The sequence below is a fragment of the Ursus maritimus genome, unplaced genomic scaffold, assembly GCF_017311325.1.
Source record: "Ursus maritimus isolate PB19 unplaced genomic scaffold, ASM1731132v1 scaffold_3, whole genome shotgun sequence".
Lineage (NCBI taxonomy): Eukaryota > Metazoa > Chordata > Mammalia > Carnivora > Ursidae > Ursus > Ursus maritimus.
Genome location: NW_024425563.1, coordinates 47157298 through 47182505, shown reverse-complemented (window position 1 = coordinate 47182505; position 25208 = coordinate 47157298). Strand labels below are relative to the sequence as shown.

At 37.4% G+C, this 25208-nt stretch overlaps 1 protein-coding gene across 2 annotated transcripts in view; it reads left to right on the top strand.

Moving 5' to 3' along the window:
- The window catches only part of TAX1BP1 (Tax1 binding protein 1), a 78799-nt gene extending 53964 nt beyond the window's left edge, over positions 1-24835 (top strand). The window contains exons 15-18 of one of the 2 annotated variants that reach the window (XM_008686440.2): positions 10177-10222; positions 10699-10847; positions 22987-23069; positions 23806-24835. In XM_008686440.2, the coding sequence (XP_008684662.1) occupies positions 10177-10222; positions 10699-10847; positions 22987-23069; positions 23806-24007 (480 nt within the window). In that variant the 3' untranslated portion in view covers positions 24008-24835. Of the gene's footprint in view, positions 1-10176; positions 10361-10698; positions 10848-22986; positions 23070-23805 lie in introns of both variants that reach the window. The other variant, XM_008686439.2, reaches the window with a different exon arrangement.
- Positions 24836-25208: the final 373 nt, after the last annotated feature.

Here is a 25208-nt window from a genome sequence, read left to right as displayed (position 1 = left end):
GGGGGATCCCCACCCCCTTTTAGAAGTCTACAAAATTGAAAACTATTTTCACAGTACTGCGATGTTGTTTGCTTTATTCGCCACTGTGTTACATATATATACATATATGTATTCCCCACCCACCCACTGTGTTACATTTACATGCTGGCGTGTAAGCAGTGGTGCGTTTTGAATCAAGGCAGTTGCACCAAAGTGCATTAGTATAGGTAACCATATTCATCTTAACTACTGCATTCATAGTTCAAAAAAAAAAAAAAAAACCAGTTTCACTTATGAAACAGTAAAATAATCTTATTGAAGCTCGACCTCGGGGTGCACATCTTTCTAATATTCTGTGTGAGGAAATGGGGAGTACCCCCAAAGCACTTTACTTAATGAAGATGATGGTGATCTTAAGGTGAATCGCTTGTGCAGTTGTTTGGGTTGTGAACTGAACTAGCTGCTCTTTTCATAGTATATCGTTTCCGTATTAAAGAATGACTAATAGACAAAATTTGGTTATTCAGAGTAGGGTATTTGGCAGGTATTCTCTTGAAAAGAAGTGAAACGAGCCTGTTACTTTAAGGAAAAACAAGTGGTAGTATTTGTTGCCAGTGATAAAATTCAAGCTTCTAAGCAAAAACTAGAATTTGGGGAATCTTGTATCTGCTCCCATGAGCTTGATAATTCCCAATGCTTACATTTCTTGCTTTTGCATGCGCCCGTAGATGTCTGTCTTCCTGTCTTCTTACCTGACAGTCATCAGTATGAACTCTTTAGTCAGTGGATTAGAATTTGCTACTGTTCTTAATTTGATGTTGCTGCAGTCCTACATTTGGTCAGTTGGGAGCATTTTCAAGCTGGTTCCTGATATGCCCCAGTATCAAAAGGGTGTTGTTGATTTTGTTGAGCACATAATACTTTCCTAGCATTGCAGAATACTCCAGCTCGTCTTGTACCCTTCTTAACTCATCTTTGGCATTGTCCTTTTTTTTCTTTTTTTTAAATAAGAAAGACTCCCTGGTCCAGTCCTGGAATTAGTTCCTTTTCCAAGGAGTTTCTGGTTTGTTATTAGTGGGAGATGGTGTTTAGAAAACAAAATATGGGCCCTGCGTGTGTCCATGATTACTGGGGCTCGTTGCTTCTAGATCTCTTCAGTGGGCAGAATTAAGAAACATTATTTTAGATATCGTGAATCCTAGTTGAACTCCACATGGTTCTTACTTGCCTTCCTCATTTCCTGTTTGTATATGTGCCTTCCACGCTGAGAATCCTGGTGTCCAACAATACCAACACATATCTATTCATTTGTTAAATCTGATAATCCACATAAAACAGTTTCAGAATTGTTAGAGCCATATCACTATGAGAAAGATTCCTATTAGGAATAGAATTTGAGATTTTTTGAAGCTTTTAATTTTTATTTATTTATTTATTTTCCTTGTCTCCTGCACTTGAGGGTATTCAAAAAGCTTTTTCTTTTCTCCCTCCTCCCCCCTTTTTCTCTCCCTCCCTTTCCCTTTCAGTGTATGGTAACACAAAATGGCAAGTGAGTTAAAAAGATTCCTGCAAATAAACAATGGATTAAAGATAATTTAAACAATAGGACAGATGAAGAGTGAGAAAATGATAAAATTTCTGGTATGAGGTTTGGTCAGGTGTATTGCAAAGTTAAAACAATGATGCTTTAATCAGCTCTGACAAGAAGTTGGTAAGGAATACATATATCGGGGCACCTGGGTGGCTCAGATGGTTAAGCATCTGCCTTTGGCTCAGGCCTAGGATCGAGCCCTGTGTCGGGTTCCCTGCTCAGTGGGGAGCCTGCTTCTCCCTCTCCTTCTACTGCTCCCCATGCTTGTCTCTTTGTCAAGTAAATAAAATCTTAAAAAAAAAAAAAGAATTACATACATATTCCAAATGCTTCAACTTTCTGAAACATGGATTTACTTTGTGTTGTTAATAAGAAACCCAGCTTTAAGTGTATATTGTGCTTTAGCGATATTAGCTAATGCTAGAGAGAAGCAGTCAAGATACTTTCTATATTTTACATGTATAAAACATACATATCTGAAAGATTTATATGGATAATTTATACATAAGATATCTCTCTGGATATATACATAAGAGTCTCTCTCAGTGGTTCTTGACCTTGAGCTTGCATCAGAATCACCTGTATTGCCTGTTAAAACAGATTCCTGGGTCCATTCCCAAAGTTTCTATTTTAGTAGGTTTGTAGTGGGGCTTGAGATGTGCATTTCTAAGTTCTGGTGCTGTGCTCTGGGAACCACACTTTGAGAAATGTTCTAGTCACCCAGGCTTTACAACTCACCGATTGCTTTATTTTCTCAGCACTCTCATTCATTTCCTTTGCCAGCAATATTCTTGCCTACAATTCTTTGTTACTTTGTTGGACTCTACCCCCCCCCTTAGGAGTTTAAACATACTAGAATAGAATAATAGAATGAACTCGGTTGTACTCCTCACCTAGCATCAGTAATTGTTACTTTATGGCTGTCTTATTCGTGCAACCATAATTACCTTCCTTCCTTTCCCCAGAGATATTTTTTCAGGTATATCCCAGAATTTGTAATATTTCCCTCTAAATATTTATTCATAACTACTTCTTTAAAAAGATTTATTTATTAGAGAGTGCACATGCATGCATGGGGGGAAGGGAGGGAGAGAATATCAAGCAGACTCCATGTAGAACGTGGAGCCTGACACAGGGTTTGACTCCACAATGCTGAGATCGTGACCTGAGATGAAACCAAGAGCGAGACGCTTAACCGACTGAGCTACCCAGGTGCTGCCTGCCCCCCCCCTCCCCCCACTCTTGACTCATCCTTCAAGTCCTAGAATAAATGACTCTTCTTCGGTAAGGGCTTCTTTGACCTTCGGTCTGAAGTTCGTGCCTCTGTTAAACCTGGTACCTGTACTTTTATTGCATAGCACTTACCATAATTTGTAATTATATTTATTTCTGTGCTTTCTTAACATCTGGCTCGTCTGCTTAATTGTAAGATCCATGAAGATAGGAATTGCTTCTGTTTTATTCACCATTGTATCTGTAGCTGCTAGTACAGCACCTGATATTTGAAGTTAAATATTAGTTGAATTAATTAATTTAGGCACTCTAGCAGAGGCAAACCAGCTGAACAAACTTTTGTGCCCTGGAACTATAAGAGAGGACTCCTAACAAAATCTATTATTATTTTTTTTTTTTAGGATTTTATTTAGTTGGGAGAGAGAGCGCGTGCAAGAGAGAGCACAAGTAAGGGGGGGAGAGGGAGAAGCAGGCTCCCAGCTGAGCAGAGAGCCTGACGTGGGGCTCGATTCCAGGACCCTGGGATCATGACCTGAGCTGAAGGCAGACACTTAACTGACTGAGCCATCCAGGCGCCCCTAACAAAATCTATTTCTTAAATCGTGGAGGTTTTTTTAAGGAGAGTTAGGAATCAGCCATCAATATTATTTTGCTCGTTAGCCACATTCATGTCATACATGTTTTTGAAGGTAGAGGAGGTCTTACAGGAGTTCTTGACCATGATTTTTCAAAGGGCCTTTTGGTAGTCTGGTGAAATGTGTTTAATATATATTAAATATATTAATATAAAATATATAAATTATATATATTTATAACATATATTTAATATATTAAAAGATTTGTTTATTTTAGAGGGAGTGATTGGGGGAGGGGCAGAGAGATAATCCCAAGCAGACTCCTTGCCAAGCTCAGAGCCAGATGCAGGGCTTGATCCCGGGACCCCAAGTCATGACCTGAGCCAGAGTCAGGAATCGGCTTCTTAACCGACTGAGCCGCCCAGGTGCCCCAGAATTATTATTATTTTTTAAGATTTTATTTATTTATTTGACAGAGACAGCCAGCGAGAGAGGGAACATAAGCAGGGGGAGTGGGAGAGGAAGAAGCAAGCTCCCAGCAGAGAAGCCTGATATGGGGCTCCATCCCAGATCACAGAGATCACACACTGAGCTGAAGGCAGACGCTTAACCGCTGTGCCACCCAGGCGCCCCTCCCAGAAATATTTTTAAATGAATAAAGCAAAATATACAGAATCACAACGGAAATGAGTTATAAGAAATAGTTATCAAAATATTAAAACAAGTTTATGATATGTGACAGTAGTACATGTGTTTATTTAAAAATGTTAAATAAGATTTAGCATGTGTAGTAATTACCATAATTTCAAGGTGGTGAAATGTAGAGGCTGTTTTGAGATGGCTGCAATGACTGTAATATGAAGTGAAAATATCTGATTCTGTAGGTGACAAAGGTACTGCAGCTATTGCTGGGGTTTTTTTTTGTGTGTGTGTGTGTGCCTACATTCATAATTGAAGAAAATGCTAAATTTCAGTTAAAAGTTAGTGAAAAGATATAAATTCATTTTCCTCATCCAAGTTCATTTATCTCCTGAATTCTAAACATGGACCCTTTGGGGAGTGTTGTGAATGCAAATTTGAGAATCAGATTTTCTAAGTCAAGAGCTCAGTCTTCTGATTTATCAAACAACCTGCCTGTATCTGTCTTGTTCATGTCCCTGTGTTCTGTTTACCCCGCCTCCAGTTTCCCTCATGAGGAAACAAAGCTGCTTGTTACTGGTCCTTTTCTTACCCTGCATCCTATTTGCAGGGGATTTATTGCATCTCTGATGGTCGAGGAGTATTAACTTGGAACTCTTTATTATGTTGCAATCTCTACGAAGTTGCTTGACTGTACCATAAATCTTTCAGTGAAACTCTTGGCTCCATTTAAGTAGTTTATTGTTTGCTTACAGAATTTCACCATGTTCTTCTAAGGTAATTTGCTTAAGTTTTTGTAGCAGTTTATCCTGTCTACATCTTTTGCTCTGTTCGTGCCCTTTTCCTCTTGACTTGTCTTTGAAATATTTTTTTAATTTACTTTCACTTTTTCTCTACTCACATTGCACTTTCACAATTTTGAATTACATGGCGGCACTTTTTGAGTCATGGCAGGAGATGAGGGAACCTCCACTGAGGACCTGCTGTGTTCTAAACACTTCTCTAATTTCTCAGTAGTCCTCCTAGGGCTGGAGAATGTAACTTCTTCAGGGTTATTAGTGCTGAAGCTGATGAGCAAAGCCAGGTCAGTCTGACTCTAGTCTACCATGTCATGCCATCCCCTGCTTGTTGCTAATTTCACGTATGCCCAATTTCTAGTGTGCCCAGTATAGCCTTCCTAGAATAACCTTACTGAAGGGCCATGTTATGACTATTCAAGAACTGTTAGGCCCATTGTCGTAAACTCTTTGGTATAGATTTGGCACATCTGGCCTTCAGCTTGTCTTTTCTCTTGCTCTTCACATGCGCCCTGTGCTCTAGCCATATCATTCATTTACCCAGTCCTGCAATATGTTATGTCCCATACCTTCTGTACTTTTTCACATGCTTAGGAGGAACTTTTAATTGCTATATCTCTTCTCAAACCTAAATTGACTTGAATTTTTCATGTTTACCAGTTTTGCTTTCAGTGATAACGACTTACTCTGTTTTAAGGTTACTTCATTTAATGGTCATTTATATAGGTAAAAATTTGCTGACACAGAATCTCATCTCTAGTCTTATGGGATGACATTCAGCAAAACTAGCTGAGTTTTACTTTACACATGAAATTTTCCATTTTTACATCCTTTGTTAAAATTTTGGCTGATTTTTTTTTTTCTTTAACACCTTTACCAAGGTATAGTTTACATGTAATAAAACCTACCTATTATAAGTGCAATTTGATGGATTTTGGTAATATTGATGGATTTGGTAATATTTCTGATAATACCATTATATTCAAACTATAGAATGTTTCCATTACTGCACCAAGTTTCTTCATGCTTGTTTTTACTCAATTCCGTCAGCTATCCCAGTCCCAGACAATCAGTGATCTACTTTCTGCTACTATATATAGTTTTACCTTCTCTAACATTTCATATAAGCAATCACGCAGAATTTACCCATTCACTGGTTGGACATAAATCTTTTACCAGCTGATGGACATATGGATTATTTCTAGTGGTTTGCTATGAATAATGCTATGAACATTCTCCTGTCTTTTTGTGGACATAGGTTTTCATTTCTCTCAAGTAGATGCCTAGGAATGGAATTGCTTTCTTATATGATGGATATATTTTTAAGAAACAGCCGAATTTTTTTTTAAAGTGGCTGTACCATTTTGCATTCCCACTAGCAGTGTATGAACATTCCAGTTGCTCTGTAGCCTCATTAGTACTTGGTATTATTTATTGGGTTTTAATTTTAGTCATGCTGGTGGATGTGCAGTGTTACTGTGGTTTTTTTAATTTCCCTGATGACTAGTGGTGCTGGGCATCTTTTCCTGTGCTTACAGGCCATTCATATACGCACACACACATACATTTTTTTTTAAGTATATATACTTAAAGCTGTGTCTAACATGGGGCTTAAACTCATGGCCCTGAGATTGAGAATCACATGCTGTACCGACTGAGCCAGCTGGGTGCCCCCATTCATGTATATTCTTTTGTGAAGTGTTGAGATCTTTGTTTTTTAGTTGAATTGTCTTTATTGGTTGTATTTGGTTTTAAGAGTTCTTTATATATTCTAAATATAATTCCTTTTTCATGTGTCCTGGAAATATTTTCTCCCAATACGTAACTTGCCTTTCCATTTTTATTTATTTTTAAATTTTATTTAAATTCAGTTAATTTACTTAGTGTATTATTAGTTTCAGAGGTAGAGTTCAGTGATCGATCTGTCAGTTGCATATAACACCCAGTGCTTAAATTATATCACGTGCCCTCCTTAATGCCCATTGCCCCGTTACCCCATTCCCCCCCACCTCCCCTCCAGCAGCCCTCAGTTTGTTTCCTATATTTACGAATCTCTTATGGTTTGTCTCCCTGATTTTGTCTTATTTTATTTTTCCCTCCCTTTCCCTATGACCCTTTTGTTTCTTAAATTCCACATATGAGGGAAAACATGATAATTTCTTTCTCTGATTGATTTCACTTAGCATAATACCCTCTAGTTTCGTCCATGTCATTGCAAATGGTAAGATTTCATTTTTTTTTTGATGGCTGAGTAATATTGTATATATGTACCACATCTTCTTTATCCATTCATCCTTGGATGGACATCTGGGTTCTTTGTGTAGTTCGGCTGTTGTAGACCTTGCTGCTAGGAACATTGGGCTGCACATGACTCTTCGGATCACTGCATTTGTATCTTTGGGGTAAAAATACCTAGTAGTGCAATTGCTGGGTCATAGGGTAGCTGTATTTTTAACTTTTTGAGGAATCTCCATACTGTTTTCCAGTGCCTTTTTTGTGTTTAAAAATACCTTTGAAGAACAAAATCTTCTAATTTTGAAAATAGTCTAATTTAGCAATATTTTTCTTAATGGTTCATGCTATTTGTGTCCTATCTTAAAAATTTTTTTTTGCTCAATCCAAGGTTACAAAGATTTTCCCCTATTTTTCTTTCAGTAGATTTACAGCTTTTAGCTCTCATGTTTAGATTTATGATCCACTTGACATTAATTTTGGGGGGGGGTGCCTGGGTGGCTCAGTCGGTAAGCCTCCAACTTTTAATCTCAGCTCAGGTCTTGATCTCAGCGTTGTGAGCTCCATGTCCAGCATGGAGCCTACTTAAAAAAATAATAATTAAATTTTTTTGTATGGTATATATAGTCAACATTTATTTGTAGATACCCAGTTTTTTAAGCTAACATTCAAAAGACTACCCTTTTCCTTCATTGAATTATTTCTGCATCTCTGTCGAAAATTAACTGACTATGAGAATGGGTATATTTTTGGACCATTTTCTGTTTTATTGATTTATATCAGGGATCTGCAGACTGACATCTACAAGCCAAATATAGCTCATGGCCTATTTTGTAAATAAAGTCATTAGTTTATGACCATGCCCATTCATTTAGGCATTACGGCTGCAACAACAGAGGCAGATTTGAATAGTTTTGACAGACTGTGTCCTACAAAGCTGAAAATATTGACTGTCAGGCCCTTTATGGAAAAATTTTGCCAGCCCCTAATCTGTGTGTTTATCCATATATCAACATCTGTTGTCTTCATTTTATAGCTTTGTTCTAAGTCTTGGAATCAGGTGTAAGTCTTCCAACTTTGTTCTTTTTAAAAATGGGCCATTTCAGGACCTTTGTGTCTCAGGGTTTATTTTAGAATCAGCGTGTCAATTTATACAAAAGCCTGCGGGGATTTTGATTGGGATTGTATTGAATGTGTAGATTAGTTTGGGAGGAATTTATAAAAATGCCAAGTTTTCCAGTCCACGAATGTGGTGTATTTTTCTGTTTATTGAGGTTCTCTTCACTTTCTCTCAGCATGTTTGTTGTTTTTAGTCTACAGGCCTTGAACATTTATTAAACTTATTCCTAAGTATTTTAATATCTCTTGATTCTACTATTAATGGTATCTTTAAAAACTTCATTTTTATTGTGTTGCTTACATATCGAAATACAGTTGCTTTTATATATTGATCTTGATTGCAACCTTGCTAAATCTACTCATTCTCCTAGTTCTTTAGATTCCTTAGAATTTTCTACATATATGATCATATCCTCTGAATAAAGATGATTTTACTTCTTTCCAGTCTGCCTTAATCTTGCCTTAATCCACTATTTGGAATCTCCAGTGCAGTGTTGAGTAGAAGTGGTGAGAGCAGACATCCTTGCCTTACTATTGACCTTAGGTAGAATCATTTAGTTTTTCACCATTAATATTCACTGTAGGGTTTTGAAGTGTCTTTTTTTTCATATTAAGGATGTTCCTTTTTATTTCTAGTTAGCTGAGATTTAAAAATATATATATATGAATGCCTGTTGAATTTTGTAAGATGTTTCTTCTGCATCTATTTAAATGATCATACGATTTTTTTCCTCATTAGTCTGTGAACATAGTGAATTATATTGATTTTTGGATGTTAAGCTAAATTTGCTTTCTTGTGATAAAAACCCACTTGGTTGGGGTGCCTGGGTGGCTCAGTCAGTTAAGCATCTGCCTTCGGCTCAGGTCATGATCCCAGCGTCCTGGAATTGAGCTCCGTGTGGGCTCCTTGCTCAATGGGAGCCTCCCTCTGCCTCTGCCTGCTGCTCCCCCTGCTTGTGCTCGCTCTTTCTGTCCAAAAAAAAAAAAAGGATAAAATCTTTAAAAACAAAAACAATAAAAAAGAACAACCCACATGGTTATGTTATATTCTTTTAAAATATCGTTGGATTTGATTTTTAAGGATTTTTGCATCAGTATTCATGAGGGATGAGGTCTGCAGTTTTCCTGTGATGTCATTGTTTGACTTTGGTATTAGGATAGTATTGGCCTTATAAATAAAGTTCAGAAGTGTTTTTTTTTTTTTTTTCCAGGATTTTATTTATTTGTCAGAGAGCTCACGCACAAGCAGGGGAAGTGGCAGATAGAGGGAGAAACAGGCTTCCTGCTGAGCAAGGAACCTGATGTGGGGCTTGATCCCAAGCCCCTGGGATCATGACCTGAGCTGAAGGCAGACACTTAACCAACTGAGCCACTCAGGCGTCCCCAGAAGTGTTTTTTCTCTAGTTTTTGAAAGAGTTTATATGGGATTAGTATTTTTAAATACTAGTAAGTTTCTTAAATGTTTGATAGAGTTTACTAGAGAAGCAGTCTGCTTTGCTTTTTGTCCTTTGGCTTTTACTAATAACTAAGTGGTAAGAGATACACAGTTTCCTCTTAGCTCAATAAAAAGGGCAGCTTCTTGGCACAAAAAAATTTGAAAATACATTGTGCTTTATTCTGCCTTCTCATGTTATATGTGGAAGGGACATTTATGAGAAGTTAAGAGCCAGATTTTTCAGGGGGCGCCTGGGTAGCGCAGTCGTTAAGCGTCTGCCTTCGGCTCAGGGCGTGATCCGGGTGTTCCGGGATCGAGTCCCACATCGGGCTCCTCTGCTGGGAGCCTGCTTCTTCCTCTCCCACTCCCCCTGCTGTGTTCCCTCTCTCGCTGGCTGTCTCTCTGTCACATAAATAAATAAAATCTTAAAAAAAAAAAAAAAAGAGCCAGATTTTTCAGTTGTATTCTTTAACCATAATAGGGAAGTAATTTTATTATATTTTAGCTAAATGTTTAATTGCTGCCCTAATTATAAAATATTTGAATGCTTTCCACCGTTGTTTTTGTTAATTTTAGGAACTTAAAAGGAATCTAGAAGATCAAGCAGAAAGGAAAATGGAAGGTCAGAATTCCCAGAGTCCTCAAAAGATCTCACAGTGTCTCAACACATGCTCAGAGCAAAGCAGTCATTTTGCCACAGTGCCACATACACAGCCAGTTCTGCAGTATGGTAATCCTTACGCAACACAGGAAGCCAGAGGTTATTAAAATAATTTTGGTTTGGGATTAACTGAATATGGAGCTTTTTGGTTTGTATCTTAATGGGATTAGAGAACTACTGGTCCAATTAACTCTAATGGAAACATTATCTTGTAACCAGTAGTTTTAATTTTAACAGTAACTGGGTTCGTCTAGGAGTGCTGCAGCACAAATGAGTAGTCTGTTTGCTTATTACATATATTTTTATTTTTGAAAATTACTTTGATTAGAAAGACATCATTTTTGTGATGCGTAAAAATGGTTCTTTATGTCCTGTTCATCATAGCTGTACGCAGAGACTCTGTAGTACCAGGTTTCACTTCCAAAATTTTATTTCAGATGGAGCAGATGGTGCTTTTTATCCAGATGAAATCCAGAGGCCACCTGTGAGAGTACCTTCCTGGGGACTGGAAGATCATGTTGTCTGTAGCCAGCCTGCTCGAAACCTTAGTCGGCCTGATGGTTTAGAAGACCCTGAGGATAGTAAAGTAAATTGAATTTCTGTTTTCTGAGCCTGTTCCTTTTATTTTTTGTTCTGTGTAGAGAGTTAACGTTTCTGGAAAAGAGAGTGTGTGTGCTTGTGTATACATGTGATTGTTTAATTTTTGGAAAAACCTGCTTGTATTTAAATTTGAAAAATGAACCATTAACATGCTTCAGACTTAATCTTTTACTTCAGTATAAATCCTAAAGTGTGAGTTCAGAGGATGAGCTCAATGTCATAGCTATCAGTTTAATCTTAAAAAAATTTTTTTGAGGTGTAATTGATAAATACCTTTAGTTCAGGTTTACAGCATAATGATTCAGTATTTGATCATGAACGAAGTCTGGTTAACATTTGTTATCACACATAGTTAACAAAATGTTTTTTCCTTTTTGATGAGCACTTTTAAGACTTACTCTCAGCAACTTTCAAATATATGATAAATTATTAGCTGTAGTCACAGTTTAATTTTAATTATCACTAAGTAATTTACTATATTTTGATTGCAGATGTACTGGGTTGGAAGAAGCAGTGTTAATGGCAATATTCTTCAGTATGCATCTTTTAATTTTAGCATTTATACCCCACTTTAAATTTTAAAGTGGACTACTTTATCTTTAGAAAAGAGAAATGCATTATCATAGTTTATTTTTTCTGAGAAAGTCCTTTAGACATCATTAGTATTTAATAATCTTTCAGCAACCCAATACTGATAATTTGAGTTAGTTTGTGTAGCTTGTCATTTTTATTTCATTTGAGAGATTTCTTCACCATTTAATAAATAAGTTCTTTTCCTCGTAGCAGCTCTTTTTAGATTTCCTGTGCATTAAGATAAATTTAAAAGAAATGCTTTATCGTGCTCTTTGCAAGTACAGCAGTATCATGACCTGTTTCTCATTTAATCTAGTTTGCTGCATTTAATTGCTATTAACCTTTGCAGAAACTGATCAGTGTTCAGACAGGCATGATTTTAGCCCTAGTGCTCAACACCCATAATGGAGAAAAATGTATTTCTCCCTCCTGCCTTTTGGCCTCCTATGTCCATTACTGGGAATAATTAGGAAAACTGTCAGAACTTTTGTAGCCTATTTAAGGTCTAGAGTATAATCTTACTGCTTTTTCACACCTTTACTTCACATTTTGCATATTTAATCTGATCATTCTTGGCACAGATGTTACGTGTGACAAGCCCTTCTCTTCCGTAGGCATCTGCTTCAGTTTAATTAGCAGAATGTTCTTTCTGATCTGTGTGCTTTGCCCTCCTGCAAACCCATGAGAAGCAGTGTTAGAGTCTTGTGCTCATTTGCTGACATGCTTAGATTTGGTAATGAGATGGAAGGACTCTTAATAGGCACACCTTGGATAATTATATTTTGCAATCGGAAGATTTTTTCACTTTAGACTTATGTACATTTAGACTTTAAAAAAATATTGTCATTACAATAACAAAATCACTTGGAAGTGAAAGTAGTTTAATGGGTAATTTTTGGAATATATATAGCAGATTTGTGTTGACCTGTTCCTTTTCTCTGGTTCCCTGCCCTGGGAGTAATTAACAGCCACAGGACCTCGGTGTCAGGTTGAGGCTGCCTGTTCTCTAGCCTTCTCCAGGCTTATACTTGCCAGATCTCCTTTCTGCACCGGAAGTTGGTCAGCTATCAGATCAGATGCCTTTTGTGCTCCTTTTCCCCTACTAATTGCACTGGCAGTAAGTATAGCACCATAATTATGATGGTGATGGCACCAAACATTTCTCTAGCTCAGTTTGCCACCTAGTACTTGGCTATTTAAATAATGTTAACTCATTTGTTCTTCATAGCAGTCCTGTGAGGTAGGAACTATTACGATGTTTTGTTTTCTAATGGAGGAAACAGAAAGATAACTGGCTTGCTTCATCACACAGCTGGTAAGGGTATAGTCAGCTGAGGATTTGAACCTCATCAGTTTGGCTATAGGAGCTATGGTCCTAACCACCTATCAGTCTATCAGATAGACTAAGCCAGAGGTTCCCAGACTTTCAGTTCATGGTACCTTTGGTGTCTAAGTAAAAAAAATTTTTTATGATACCCTATAGGCCAAAACAAATACTTAACAATTTCCTAACAATTGTAGTGACCATTTGGAAAAAAAATAGTGTATCCTGAATTGAAAAATTCTTATTTTTCATTCTTAAATAAGCACAGTTACTAATGGGATGTATGTGGCTGTTGACCACTGTACACCTTCTCAAACCTTGGAGTTGGATTGGACAAACCACCTTCACTTCCTGATTTTCACAAAGCACATGCTTTATATTTCAGCAGCTGCCAAAAACTCAGCTTCTCGTCAAAGATAAGGTGTCACTGAAAGGAATATTGAAACTGAGCTATCTAATGTTGAAACTGTGAGCTATCTCGAACTAGTTGTTCACGTGATATCTGACACATGTGGAGTGTTTCTGCATATTTCATTAACTTAGAAAATTACAACTATCCCATAGTACCCTGTGAATTTGATATGATGCCCTAGCAATGGGAACATGGGTCTAAATCCTTGCTACACAGAAATATAGTATGAGTACCAACAGGTTTTTCTTTTCTTTTCTCTTTTCTTCTCTTTCTTTTCTTTCTTTTCTTTTTTGAGAGGGAGAGAGGAGAGGGAGAGAGAATCTTAAGCAGGTTCCGTGTCTAGTGCAGAGCCTGACACAGGGCTTAATCTCATGACCCTGTGATCATGACCTGAGCCAAAATCAAGAGTCGGATACTCAACCACCTGAGCCATCCAGGCACTTCCCAAGTTTAATTTTGATGAAGTCGACTTTATTCCGGTTTTACGTGTACTTTTGTTTTCAGATCTCAGAAACCATTGTCTAATTCATAGGAATATTTGTCCCTGGGTTTTCTGTAGTCTTTGCTCTTATATTTAGGTTTTTGGTCCATTTTGAGTTAATTTCTGAATATGGAGAAAAATAACATTTGAAACGTAATGGAGATCTTGCTTCTCTTTAGGTTTATTATTTTAATTCCAGTATAGTTAACGTACAGTGTTATATTAGTTTCAGATACACTAATACAGTGATTCAGCGATGCTAAACGTTACTCAGTACTCATCATGATACGTGTACTCTTAAATCCCCATCACCTTCTTCACCCATCCCCCCCTTTCTGGTAACCATCAGTTCTCTGTAGTTACGAGTATTTCTTGGTTTATATCTCTCTCCCTTTTTCCTTTGCTTTTTGTTTTGTTTCTTAAATTCCACATGTGAGTGAAATCATGGTATTTGTCTTTTCTCTGACATATTTTGCTTAGCAGTATATTCTCTGGCTCCATCTATGTTGTTGGAAATGGCAAGATTTCATTCTTTTTTATGGCTGAGTAATACTCCATTTTATATATGTATACCACATCTTCTTTATCCAGTTATCTGTTGATGGATACTTGGCTGCTTCCATGATTTGGCTATTGTAAGATGCTGCATTAAACATAGGGGTACATGTATCTCTTTGAATTAGTGTTTTTGTATTTTTTGGGTAAATACCCAGTGTATGATTATTGGGTTGTAGGGTAGTTTTGTTTTTAACTTTTTGAGGAACCTCCATACTCTTTCCTGCAATGGCTGCTTCAGTTTGCATGCCTACCAACAGTGCATGCTGATTCCTTTTTCTCCATATCCTCACCGACACTTGTTGTTTCTTGTGTTTTTGATTTTAGCCATTTTGATGGGTGTGAGGTGATAACTCATTGTTTCTGATTTGCATTGCCCTAATGATGGGTGATGTTGAGCATCTTTTCATGTGTCTGTTGGCCGTCTGTGTGTCGTCTTTGGAAAAATGTTTGTTCATGTCTTCTGCCCATTTTTTAATTGGATTATTTGTTTTTTGAGCGTTGAGTTGTAGCAGTTCTTTATATATTTTGGATACAGATCCTTTATCAGATAAGTTATTTGCAAATATCTTCTCCCATTCAGTAGGTTGCCTCTTAGTTTTGTTATTTCCTCTGCTGTGCAGAAGCTTTTTATTTTGATGAGTCCTGATAGCTTAATTTTGTTTTTGTTTCCGTTGTATCAGGAGACCTGTCTAGAAAAATGTTGGTGTGGTCAATGTCAGTGAAATTACTGTGCTCTCTTCTAGGACTTTCTGGTTTCAGGTCTCACATTTAGGCCTTTAATCCATTTTAAGTTTGTGTGTGTTGTAAGGAAGGGTCCATTTTCATTCTTTTGGATGTTGCTGTCCTATTTTCCCAACACATTTTGTTGAGGAGACCATCTTTTTCCCATTGCATGTTCTTTCCTGCTTTGTCTAAAGTTAACTGATGATATAATTCTGCGTTTATTTTTGAGTTTTCTGTTCCATTGATCTGTCTGTTTCTGTGCCAGTACCACACTGTTTTGATTAAGGTCTGGAATTGTGATACCTCTAGTTTTGTCTTTCTTTTACAAGATTGCTTTAGCTGTTGGGGGTCTTTGTCGTTTCATACAGATTTTAGGATTGTTATTCTAGTTCTCTGAAAAATACTGTTGGTATTTTGATAAGGATTGCATTACATCTGTGGATTACTTTGGGAAGTATGGACATTTTAACAATATTTATTCTTCCAATCCATAAGAATGGAATGTCTTTCCATTTCTTTGTATCATCTTTCTTTCATGAGTATTTTATAGTTTTCAGAGTACAAGTCTTTCATCTCTTTGTGGTTTATTCCTAGGTATCTATTGTTTTTGGTGCAAGTGTAAATGGGATTGTTTTCTTAATTTCTCTTGTTGCTTCCTTGTATAGAAATGCAACAAATTTCTGTACATTGATTTTTGTATCCTATAACTTTGCCGTATTCATGTATCAGTTTTAGTAGTTTTTGAGCAGAGTTTTTCGGATTTTCTCTACATGTCGTCTGCAAATAACGAAAGTTTTACTACTTCCTTACCAGTTTGGATGTCGTTTATTTTGTTGGTCTCATTGCTATGGCTAGGATTCTGGTTAGTATCTGAATAAAAGTGAGAGTGGGCATCCCTGTCTTGTTCATGACCTTAGGGGAAGAGAGCTCAGCTTTTCCCCTGTTGAGTATGATGTTCACTGTGGGTTTTCCATATGTGGGCTTTATTATGTTGAGGTATGTTCCCTCTAAACCTACTTTGTTGAGGGTTTTTATCATGAATGGATGTACGTTGTCAAATGCTTTTTCTGCATCTGTTGATAATGATCATATGGATTTTGTCTTTTCTGTCATAGGTTTGATGTATCATGTTGATTGGTTTGCAAATATTGAACCACCCTTCCATACTGGAAGAATATTCCAGTTGATCGTGGTGAATGATTTCCTTAATGTAATGTTGGATTTAGTTTGCTAGTGTTTTGCATCTGTGTTCATCAGAGATGTTGGCCTGCAGTTCTCTTTTCTGTGGTGTCTTTATCTGGTTTTGTTATCAGGGTAATGCTGGCCTCATACAATGAATTTGGAAGTTTCCTTCCTCTTCTATTTTTTGTAATAGTTTGAGAAGAATAGGTATTAAGTCCTCTTTAAATGTTTGATAGAATTTACTTGTGAAGCCATCTGGTCCTGGACTTTTGTTTATTGGTAGTTTTTTTTTTTTATTATTATTGATTCAATGCAGTTGCTGGTGATCAGTCTGTTCAAATTTTCTATTTTTTCCGGTTTTAGTTTGGTAGGTTATAGGTTTTTTAGGAATTCATCCATTTCTCCCAGGTTGTCCAGTTTGTTGTAAGAGAATATTATGAAAAATTATATGCCAATTGTTTGTATTTCTGTGGTGTTTGTTTCTGCTCTAATCTTTATTATTTCCTTCCTTTTAGTTTTTGGTTTTTGTTATTTTCTAGATGATTTAGATACAAGGTGAGGCTGTTTGAGATTTTCCTTGCTTCTTGAGGCAGGCCTGTATTGCTACAAATTTCCCTGTTGGAACTGGTTTTTCTGCAGCCCAAAGATTTTGGTCTGTTGTCATTTTCATTTGATTCCTTGTAACTTTAAGTCTCTTCTTTGATTTCTTGGTTGGCCCATTCATTGTTTAGTATTTGTGCTCTTTCCGTATTTCCATATTTCTTCTTGTGGTTAATTTTTAGTTTCATAGTGTCGTAGTCAGAAAAGATTCCTGATACGATTTTGATCTTTTTCAGTTTGTTGAGACTTGCGTTATAGCCTCCTGTGGTCTACTCTGGAGAATGTTCACATATACTTGAAAAGAATATGTATTCTGCTATTTTAGGATTTCAGAATGCTCTGAATATATCTGTTAAATCCATCTGGTCCAGTGTGTCATTCAAACCCATGTTTCCTTGTTCATTTCTGTTTGGATGATCTGCCCACTGATGTAAGTGGGGTGTTAAAGTCCCCTACGGTTGGTGCATTACTGTCAATTAGTTCCTTTATATTTATTATTAACTGTTTTATGTATTTGGGTGCATATATATTTACAGGTGTTATATCTTGTTGATTGTCCCCTTTATTATTATAGTGTCCTTTGTCTCTTGGTAGTCTTTTTTTTTTTTTTTTTTTAAGATTTTATTTGAGAGAGCACAAGTGGGGGCGGGGCGCAGAGGAAGAGGGAGAAGCAGACTCCCTGCTGAGCAGGGAGCCTGACACAGGCCTCTATCCAGGACCCTGAGATCATGACCTGAGCCGAAGGCAGATGCTTAACTGTATAGTCTTTGTTTAAAGTCTGTTTTGTCTAATATAAATATTGCCATCCCACCTTTTTTACATCCATTTGCATGATAAATGTTTCTCCATCTCCTCACTTTCAATCTGCAGATGTTTTTAGGTCAAAAGTGAGTCTCTTGGGGTGCCTGGGTGGCGCAATCATTAAGCATCTGCCTTCGGTTCAGGGTGTGATCGTGGCGTTATGGGATCGAGCCCCACATCAGGCTCCTCCGCTATGAGCCTGCTTCTTCCTCTCCCACTCCCCCTGCTTGTGTTCCCTCTCTCGCTGGCTATCTATCTCTGTCAAATAAACAAATAAAATCTAAAAAAAAAAAAAAAAAGTGAGTCTTGTAGACAACATATAGATGGGTCTTATTTTTTTTTATCTGCTCTGTCACCCCATGTCTTTTGATTGGAACATTTAGGCCATTTACATTCAAATTAATTAATGATATATATGTGCTGCCATTTTGTTACTTGTTTTGTGGTGGTTTTTGTAGTTTTTCTCTGATCCTTTCTTCTCTTGCTCTCTTTCACGGTTTGCTGACTTTAGTGATATATGTGGATTCCTTTCTCTATATTCTTTGCATATTTATTACTGGTTTTTGCTTTGTAGTTACCATTGGGTTTGTATGTAACACCTTCTGCATATTGCAGTCTATATGAAATTGATGGTTAAGTTTGAACCCATTGGTTACTCCTTTCCCCAACCCACATTCTAGGTATATGGTGTCATGTTTTGCATTCTTTTATTTTGTGAATGCCTTGACTGATTATTATAGATAAGCTGCTTCTTACTGCCTTTGTTTCCTACTTTTCATATGCTCACATACGGTCTTTTCCACTCAGAGTCCCCTTTAATATTTCTTGAAGGGCTGGTTTAATGGTCATGAACTCCTTTAGTTTTTGTTGGTCTGGAAATGATTTCCTATTCTGAAAGCCTTGCTGGATAGAATTCTTGTCTGCAGATATTTCTCTTTTAGCACTTGGAATATTCATGCCACTCCCATCTAGCCATAAAGTTTCTGCTGAAAAATCCACTAACAGCCTTCTGGGGTTTCCCTTGTATGTAACTATCTTCTTTTGCTGCTTTAAACATTTTTTTTTTCTTTATCACTACCTTTTGCCATTTTAATTAGTATGTGTCTTGGTGTGGATCCCTTTGGCTGATTTTGTTGGGGGATCTGCCTTCTGGATCTGGTATCTGTTCCTTGCCCAGATCAGGGAAGTTTTCAGCTATTATTTCTTCAGATAAATTTTTTGCCCCCTTTTCTCTTTTCGTTTTCTGGGATCCCTGTAATGTGAATGTTGTTATGCTTGATGGAGTCAGGTGTCCCTGAGTCTCTTCTCATTGTGCATAATTTTTTTTTCACTTGCTCAGCTTGATTACTTTCCATTACTCAGTCTTCTGAGTACCTCTGCTTCCCTCACCGTGGTATTTACTCTCTCATGTGTATTTTTAATTTCAGTGATTGTGTTCTTCATCTCTGGTTGATTTTTTTTTAAATCTCTGTGTTAAGGGTCTCACTGATGTTTTCTCCTCTTTTCTGAGGTCCAGTGAGGATCCTGATGATCATGCTTTGTCAGGCATGTTACTTCTTTCTGCTTCACATAGGTCCCGTGTTGTGATTTTTGTCCTGTTCTTTCATTTGGGACATACTACTCTTTCTCCTCATTTTGCCTAACTCTGTTTCTGCATGTTAGAAAGGGTAGTTACGTCTCTTGTTCTGAAAGTAGTGGGCTCTTTTAACAAGCAGCCACTGCTAAGATAGGGCTGGCTGTGGCTGCTCCCCAAAGCACGGGCAGGCAGGGGTGCAAGGTGTGTGTGCTGGTCCTCTTCCACAGGGGAGGTGTAGCTGCTACGGAGACTGGGCCGGCTGGGACTACTTTGCAAAGCATGTATGGGTGGGAGTGGTACAGTTTTAACAATACGTGTGTGTCTTCCACTGGAGGTTGGGTGAGACAGTTTTGGCAAGGTTTGAACAGGTTGTCTTAGGGAGGGGACCCACAGCACTGGAACTAAGGCAGGTCCGGCTGGAGGGGTGGGGCATGGTGGTAGCAAGTTAGTGGGTGCTGATGCCCTGCTGGTTCCCACAGGTGGCCATGTGATTATGCTGGGGTGTGGTAGGGGAGAGAAATGGCACCTGCCAGGTGATTTGTTCCTAGAGAAGTTCTTTAGTGAACTCTGAGATTAGTAACGAACTCCCCCTCCTGTATGCCCCAAGCATACTTTTCAAGCTGCTGGTTCAAGTTGTATCTCTGTGGGCTGTTTGCTGTGCTGTCTCACTAAGTAAGGACAGGGGCTCAGCTTCCTGTGGCCCTCTGGGCTTTCTCAGATTGAGCCTGCTGATTTTTGAAAGTTCCAGAGGATTTAAGTCCCTGCTGGTTTTAAGAACTTAAGAAATTTGGCCCATCTCATATTCAAAGCCAAATGCTATGGGGATTCATCTTCTCCTTGTAGGCTTCTGGTGTTGATAGTTGTTCTTACAGTCTCTGCCCCTGTGGCCCCTCTGGTAGCCAGACCTGCAGGGTTTCGCTCCCCACTGCGCTTCTGCTCGTCCTGCCTCCTTGTACGCAGCCTTTCTCTACATTTTGTTTTGGCGTTTGTTTTGCCAGTCTTCAAGTTGTTTTTTAGGTTATTTGCACTGACATGTTATCTAGCCTGGGGCAAGATAAATATAGGGTCCTCCTACTGTATCATCTTCCTTAGAAGTCTGCTTTCTCACTTTTAAATATATAGTTAGAGTTTAGTGACACTTCTTCACTGACATGCTCCATTACTAGAAATGGCTGTTTGGCAGAACTTAAACAATAACATCTCATGAAAAGAAGAATGTTGACTAATATTCTATAATACTACAAAGTTTTCAGGGATAAAAAATAGTAGTTTTATATAAAAGTTAAACAGTCATTATTACTCTTTTCTCTTATGCATTCACTTTGGCCTTAGCATATGTTTTGTAAGCTGTTGAACTAAAGTAATTTTATCAACTTGGTAGAAGTTTTACTAAGTGGTGGACCTTTCTTCCTTGACATTATTAACTCAGTGATATCTAAATATCCCCATTAATAATTCTTAGCAAAGGCAGAATTAAAGCACAGTGTGTTATATGCTGAATATATAGTCCTGTTGTCTAGATCTTAATGATTCACGTGGTGTAACTCAGTCATTAGCTCCTGAGTATATATTGCTAGTTTGATCATGATTGCATTTTTTAATAGTTACAGAATACGTGTAACAAAAAAATTTACCATCTTAACCATTGTTGTAGTGCTAAGTACATTTACATTGTTGTGCAACCAATCTCCAGAACTACTCTTCTCAACTCTTTCCAGCCTCTGGCAACCATCATTCTACTTTGTCTCTATGGATTTGACTACTGTAGGTCCCTCATATAAGTAGAATCATATAGAATTTATTATTTTATGACTGGCTTTTTCACTTAGCATAATATCCTCAAGATTTATCCATTTTGTAATGTGTCAGACTTTCCTTTTTAATATTTACAATATTCCATTTTATATAGCACATTTTGTTTATCCCTGCACCCATTAAGCCATTTGGGTTGTTTCTACTTCTTGGCTATTGTGACTAATGCTGCTGTGTAACCTCACTTCCCAATCTAATTTGTTAAATTTAGTCTAGTATGATTTTGGAAATTAACCAAGCTTGATGAGTAAAAGAGAGTAAATAGGTATACACATACGTCTGAGTTCCTGCTTTAAATTCCTTTGCATGAATATCTAGAAATGCTGTACCGTATGGTAATTATATTTTTACAATCCCGAGTGCATTTTGAATTTAGTATGATTAACCCTATTTGGTATGATTTTAGTAACCTTAATTTAGTATGAAAAACTCATTTTGAAGATTTGATTTGTTTGAGAGAGAGCAAGAGAGCAAGCACGGGGCAGGGGAGGGGCAGAGGCAGGGAAGAGAGAAAGAGAATCTGGAGCGGACTCTCTGCTGAGCGCGGAGTCTGACATGGGACTGAATCCTACGACCCTGAGATCATGACCTGAGCCGAAATCAAGAGTTGGGATGTATAACCAACTGAGCCACCCAGGTGCCCATGAAAACCTTATTTTGAATTTAGTATGATTAACCTTACAAATTTCTTTTATTGTCTAAGAGATTAACCCATCTTAATACTATTTCAGATGTTCAAGTTGGTTATATACAATAAATTATTATAAACAGTAATTTTTTAAAAAAATATTTTTATTCTATTTTTCTTGGTTACTTTTTATTTTTTAGTAATCTCTACACCCCATTGTGGGGCTTGAGCTCATAATCCCTGAGATCGAGTTGTGTGCTCTTTCGATTGAGCCAGCCAGCTCCCCCAAGACTTTTGTAGGCTGGATTTTGAGTTCCATGTAGAGCTTCAGTTTACTGTAGATGGTTTCGTTTGTTTTGTAGTAGAAATAGTATTGTGCTGACGGGTCTCAAAGTAGATGAACGATATAAAGGTGGTTTAGATCTTTGTGGAGATTAAAATGCTATTAAAAATGTTTTCTTAATAAGGATTTAATTGGGATTGTTCATAAATATATATCGGTTTGGTCTTTCCAATAAAATTTGCTTATAAAATTATTTTGGCAGTTTAGCTAACAGACTAGGTTCTGGTTAAAAGCTATTCAAAAAATTTTTTACATTGACTATTTTCAGTACCAAAATATAATTATTTTAGCAGTTTTGGGCAGAAATCTTTCTCAGAATACATGATTCTCTGCCTTCCTAAAGAATACCTAATATAACCTTGATTATTCTAGTTCATTAATTTATTAAATTTATTAATTTAAAAATCAACACTAAAACAGTGTCTTCATGGTTTTTTTAGTAAAGCTGTGTGATCCAGTGCTGAAATATTATTGGATGTTTGAGTTCTTGTCTGCTTTTCTTTTTATTAGTAGCCATTTTTTGTTGCTGACAGTGGGCCTGCCTGTGTAACCTCACTTCCCAATCTGTTAAATTTAGTCTAGTATGATTTTGGAAATTAACCAAGCTTGATGAGTAAAAGAGAGTAAATGTATTCGTGAGTGAAAATTTGGTCATTTTGCATATCAGGAGTCACGAGACTTTATATGAATTGGCTGCTAAGAGAACTTAGGACACACCTTCTGGTTTTGAACTGAGTAGGTGATTTCTTATTTCATGAGCACTTATGTCTTATTGTAGCATCTAGAATTCTGTTGAGTCCCTCTGCCCTTTTATTAGGAGATACAAAATCATGGGGTTATCATTACCAAATTACATATGGCTTAGAAAGTGTAAAGGTAAAAAAAAAAAAAAATGAATTGCTTCCCCTCTTCCCCCTGATGGATAACATGTCAGGTTGGTTTCAGTCCAGCACTTGAGCAGCAAACTCGATTGTTAGCTGATTCATAGAAGCAGTAAATCGGGGCAAAATTTTAGAAAGGGTAATCTTAATTCCTTTAATAGTATGCTTGAATTAAGGAATGTACATTCAGTTTCGCTTTTCTCAAAAGTTGCAAAATTACTTTTTGCCTAGGAAGAGGAGAATGTGCCCTCTGCTCCCGATCCTCCAGGTCAGCACTTACGTGGGCGTGGAGCAGGCTTTTGCTTTGATTCCAGGTAATTTTTCTTTCCTGTGTAGAATTTGGATTATGTAGATGAGTGGTTCTCAAAGTATGGTCCCTGGAAACTTGTTCAAAATGCATATGATCAGGCTGTACCCTAGACCTCCTGAACCTGAAAGTCTTGGTGTGGGTGCCAGCAGTGTGTTTTTTTAGAAGATTTTAAGAAACAGAGCTTGAGAAGGGGGGAGGGGCATAGGGAGAGGGAGAAGCAGACTCCCCACTGAGCAGGGACCTCGACCCTGGGGACTCTGTTCCAGGACCCTGAGATCATGACCTGAGCCAAAGGCAGACGCTTAACCCACTAGCCACCCAGGCATCATAGCAGTATGTGTTTTAACATGCTTCCAGGTGATTCTGATGCGTGTAGTACTTTGAGAACCAGTGCCAATAAATCCTCGTGGTAGTTAAGCTTGAATGAATATACTGTTGGGAAATAAGTGCTATTAATTAAAAATTGAGGTTTTCTTATGTAATATGCTTGAATTTGGGGGATTTTAACAAAAATGTTTTTGTCACTCTAATTGTGAAACTCTGTTTAGAGGCTTTATCAGTGGTTTACACAATTGTCAGTAGCAGGTATTTTAGAAGCAGAAAGGTTTCCGAAGTAACTGAAGACTTTCAAGGTAAGTCATTTAGGGTGAATATTAGCTTAACCAGAGAAATATAACCTTGTCATTACAAATTTTACTTACTAGAATTGTGTAATTCTTTCATTTTCCTATTTCTTTAAGCTTTGACGTTCACAAGAAGTGTCCCCTCTGTGAATTAATGTTCCCTCCCAACTATGATCAGAGCAAATTTGAAGAACACGTTGAAAGTCACTGGAAGGTGTGCCCCATGTGCAGCGAGCAGTTCCCTCCTGACTATGACCAGCAGGGCTTTGAAAGGCACGTGCAGACCCATTTTGATCAGAATGTTTTAAATTTTGACTAGTTACTTTTTATTCTGAGCTAGTAATACAGTTTAGCAATTAAAAAAAAAAACCACCTCAGACCACTATGGAGACCACAAGGTAACATTTCCGCGCACCCTCTTCCACTTTTTTTTTTGAACAAGCGCTACTTTTGTGTTACTAGGGTCAGAGTGTCTTCAGCTTATCAGTAAATAAAATTATAACCCCTGTTAATCTCACCGGTTTAAGAAAAGTGTTTCTGTGCTTGTATCTTTATTTATTCCCCAGTTTGCAAAACTATATGAATAAAGGAAATGGATTATTTTAATGTTACCACACTGAAAATACATGTGTGTAGAGTATCATTTAGCATATTTACAAGTTTCTGTTGACCTTGTTGATTGAGCATGGCTACTAAATATTATGTAATAAAGTCAAGTCTGAATACAGAAACTTCCGTAATTTGGCCCATGCAACGATGGTTTTTTTAACCTTTAGAAATGGAACTGCATGTAGAAAGAAAGAGCGGACATGCTTGCAGTATAGCAAATACCTTTTTATATCTGAAATGTTTTGCTTTAGGAATAGAAGGCATATTTTGCTAATTTTATGACAAACATTTTAGAATGACCTGAGTGATTATTTTTAAGCCATCTTGAAGTTGTATTTCTATCTCATGGGAACAAGCTAGGTTAGTGTAGCTGTTTAAATGATGTACTAAACAAACAGTGGTGTTGGTGGCATACAATCACAGAGAATGTATCTTTTTCACATTTTCTTGATTAAAAATGTGATGTATAAATGCACGTCAGTGTGTCATGTCTCTGTATAGTATTCTCATTAACATTAAAGAGGACACATTTTTTGGAGATGTGTAATTTTATTGTCAGATTTATTTGTGATGAGAGTTTTTCATTAACATTTTTTTCCCTTGGTCTGGGCCTTTAAATGGATCTCTGAATGGTATTTCTCAAAATATGAATGTTAAGAATTTACTGACTTTGATTTTACTTCTCTTGTAGTTAGCTTAACATGGTAACCTCACCTGCAGTGTGGTGGCATTTTGGTGTGCTCTGTGTGAACCACATACTCCTCGTGTTGCTTGCGTTTCTGAAAGCAGAATTTGAATCCTTTAAAAATACTTCTGAGCGTAGGGCAGAACAGGCCCTGGCAGACTGGAAAGCAGTAGTAGTGAAGACGCCACGTCTTCCCCTCCTGGGAGATGCAGGTAAAATATGGGAG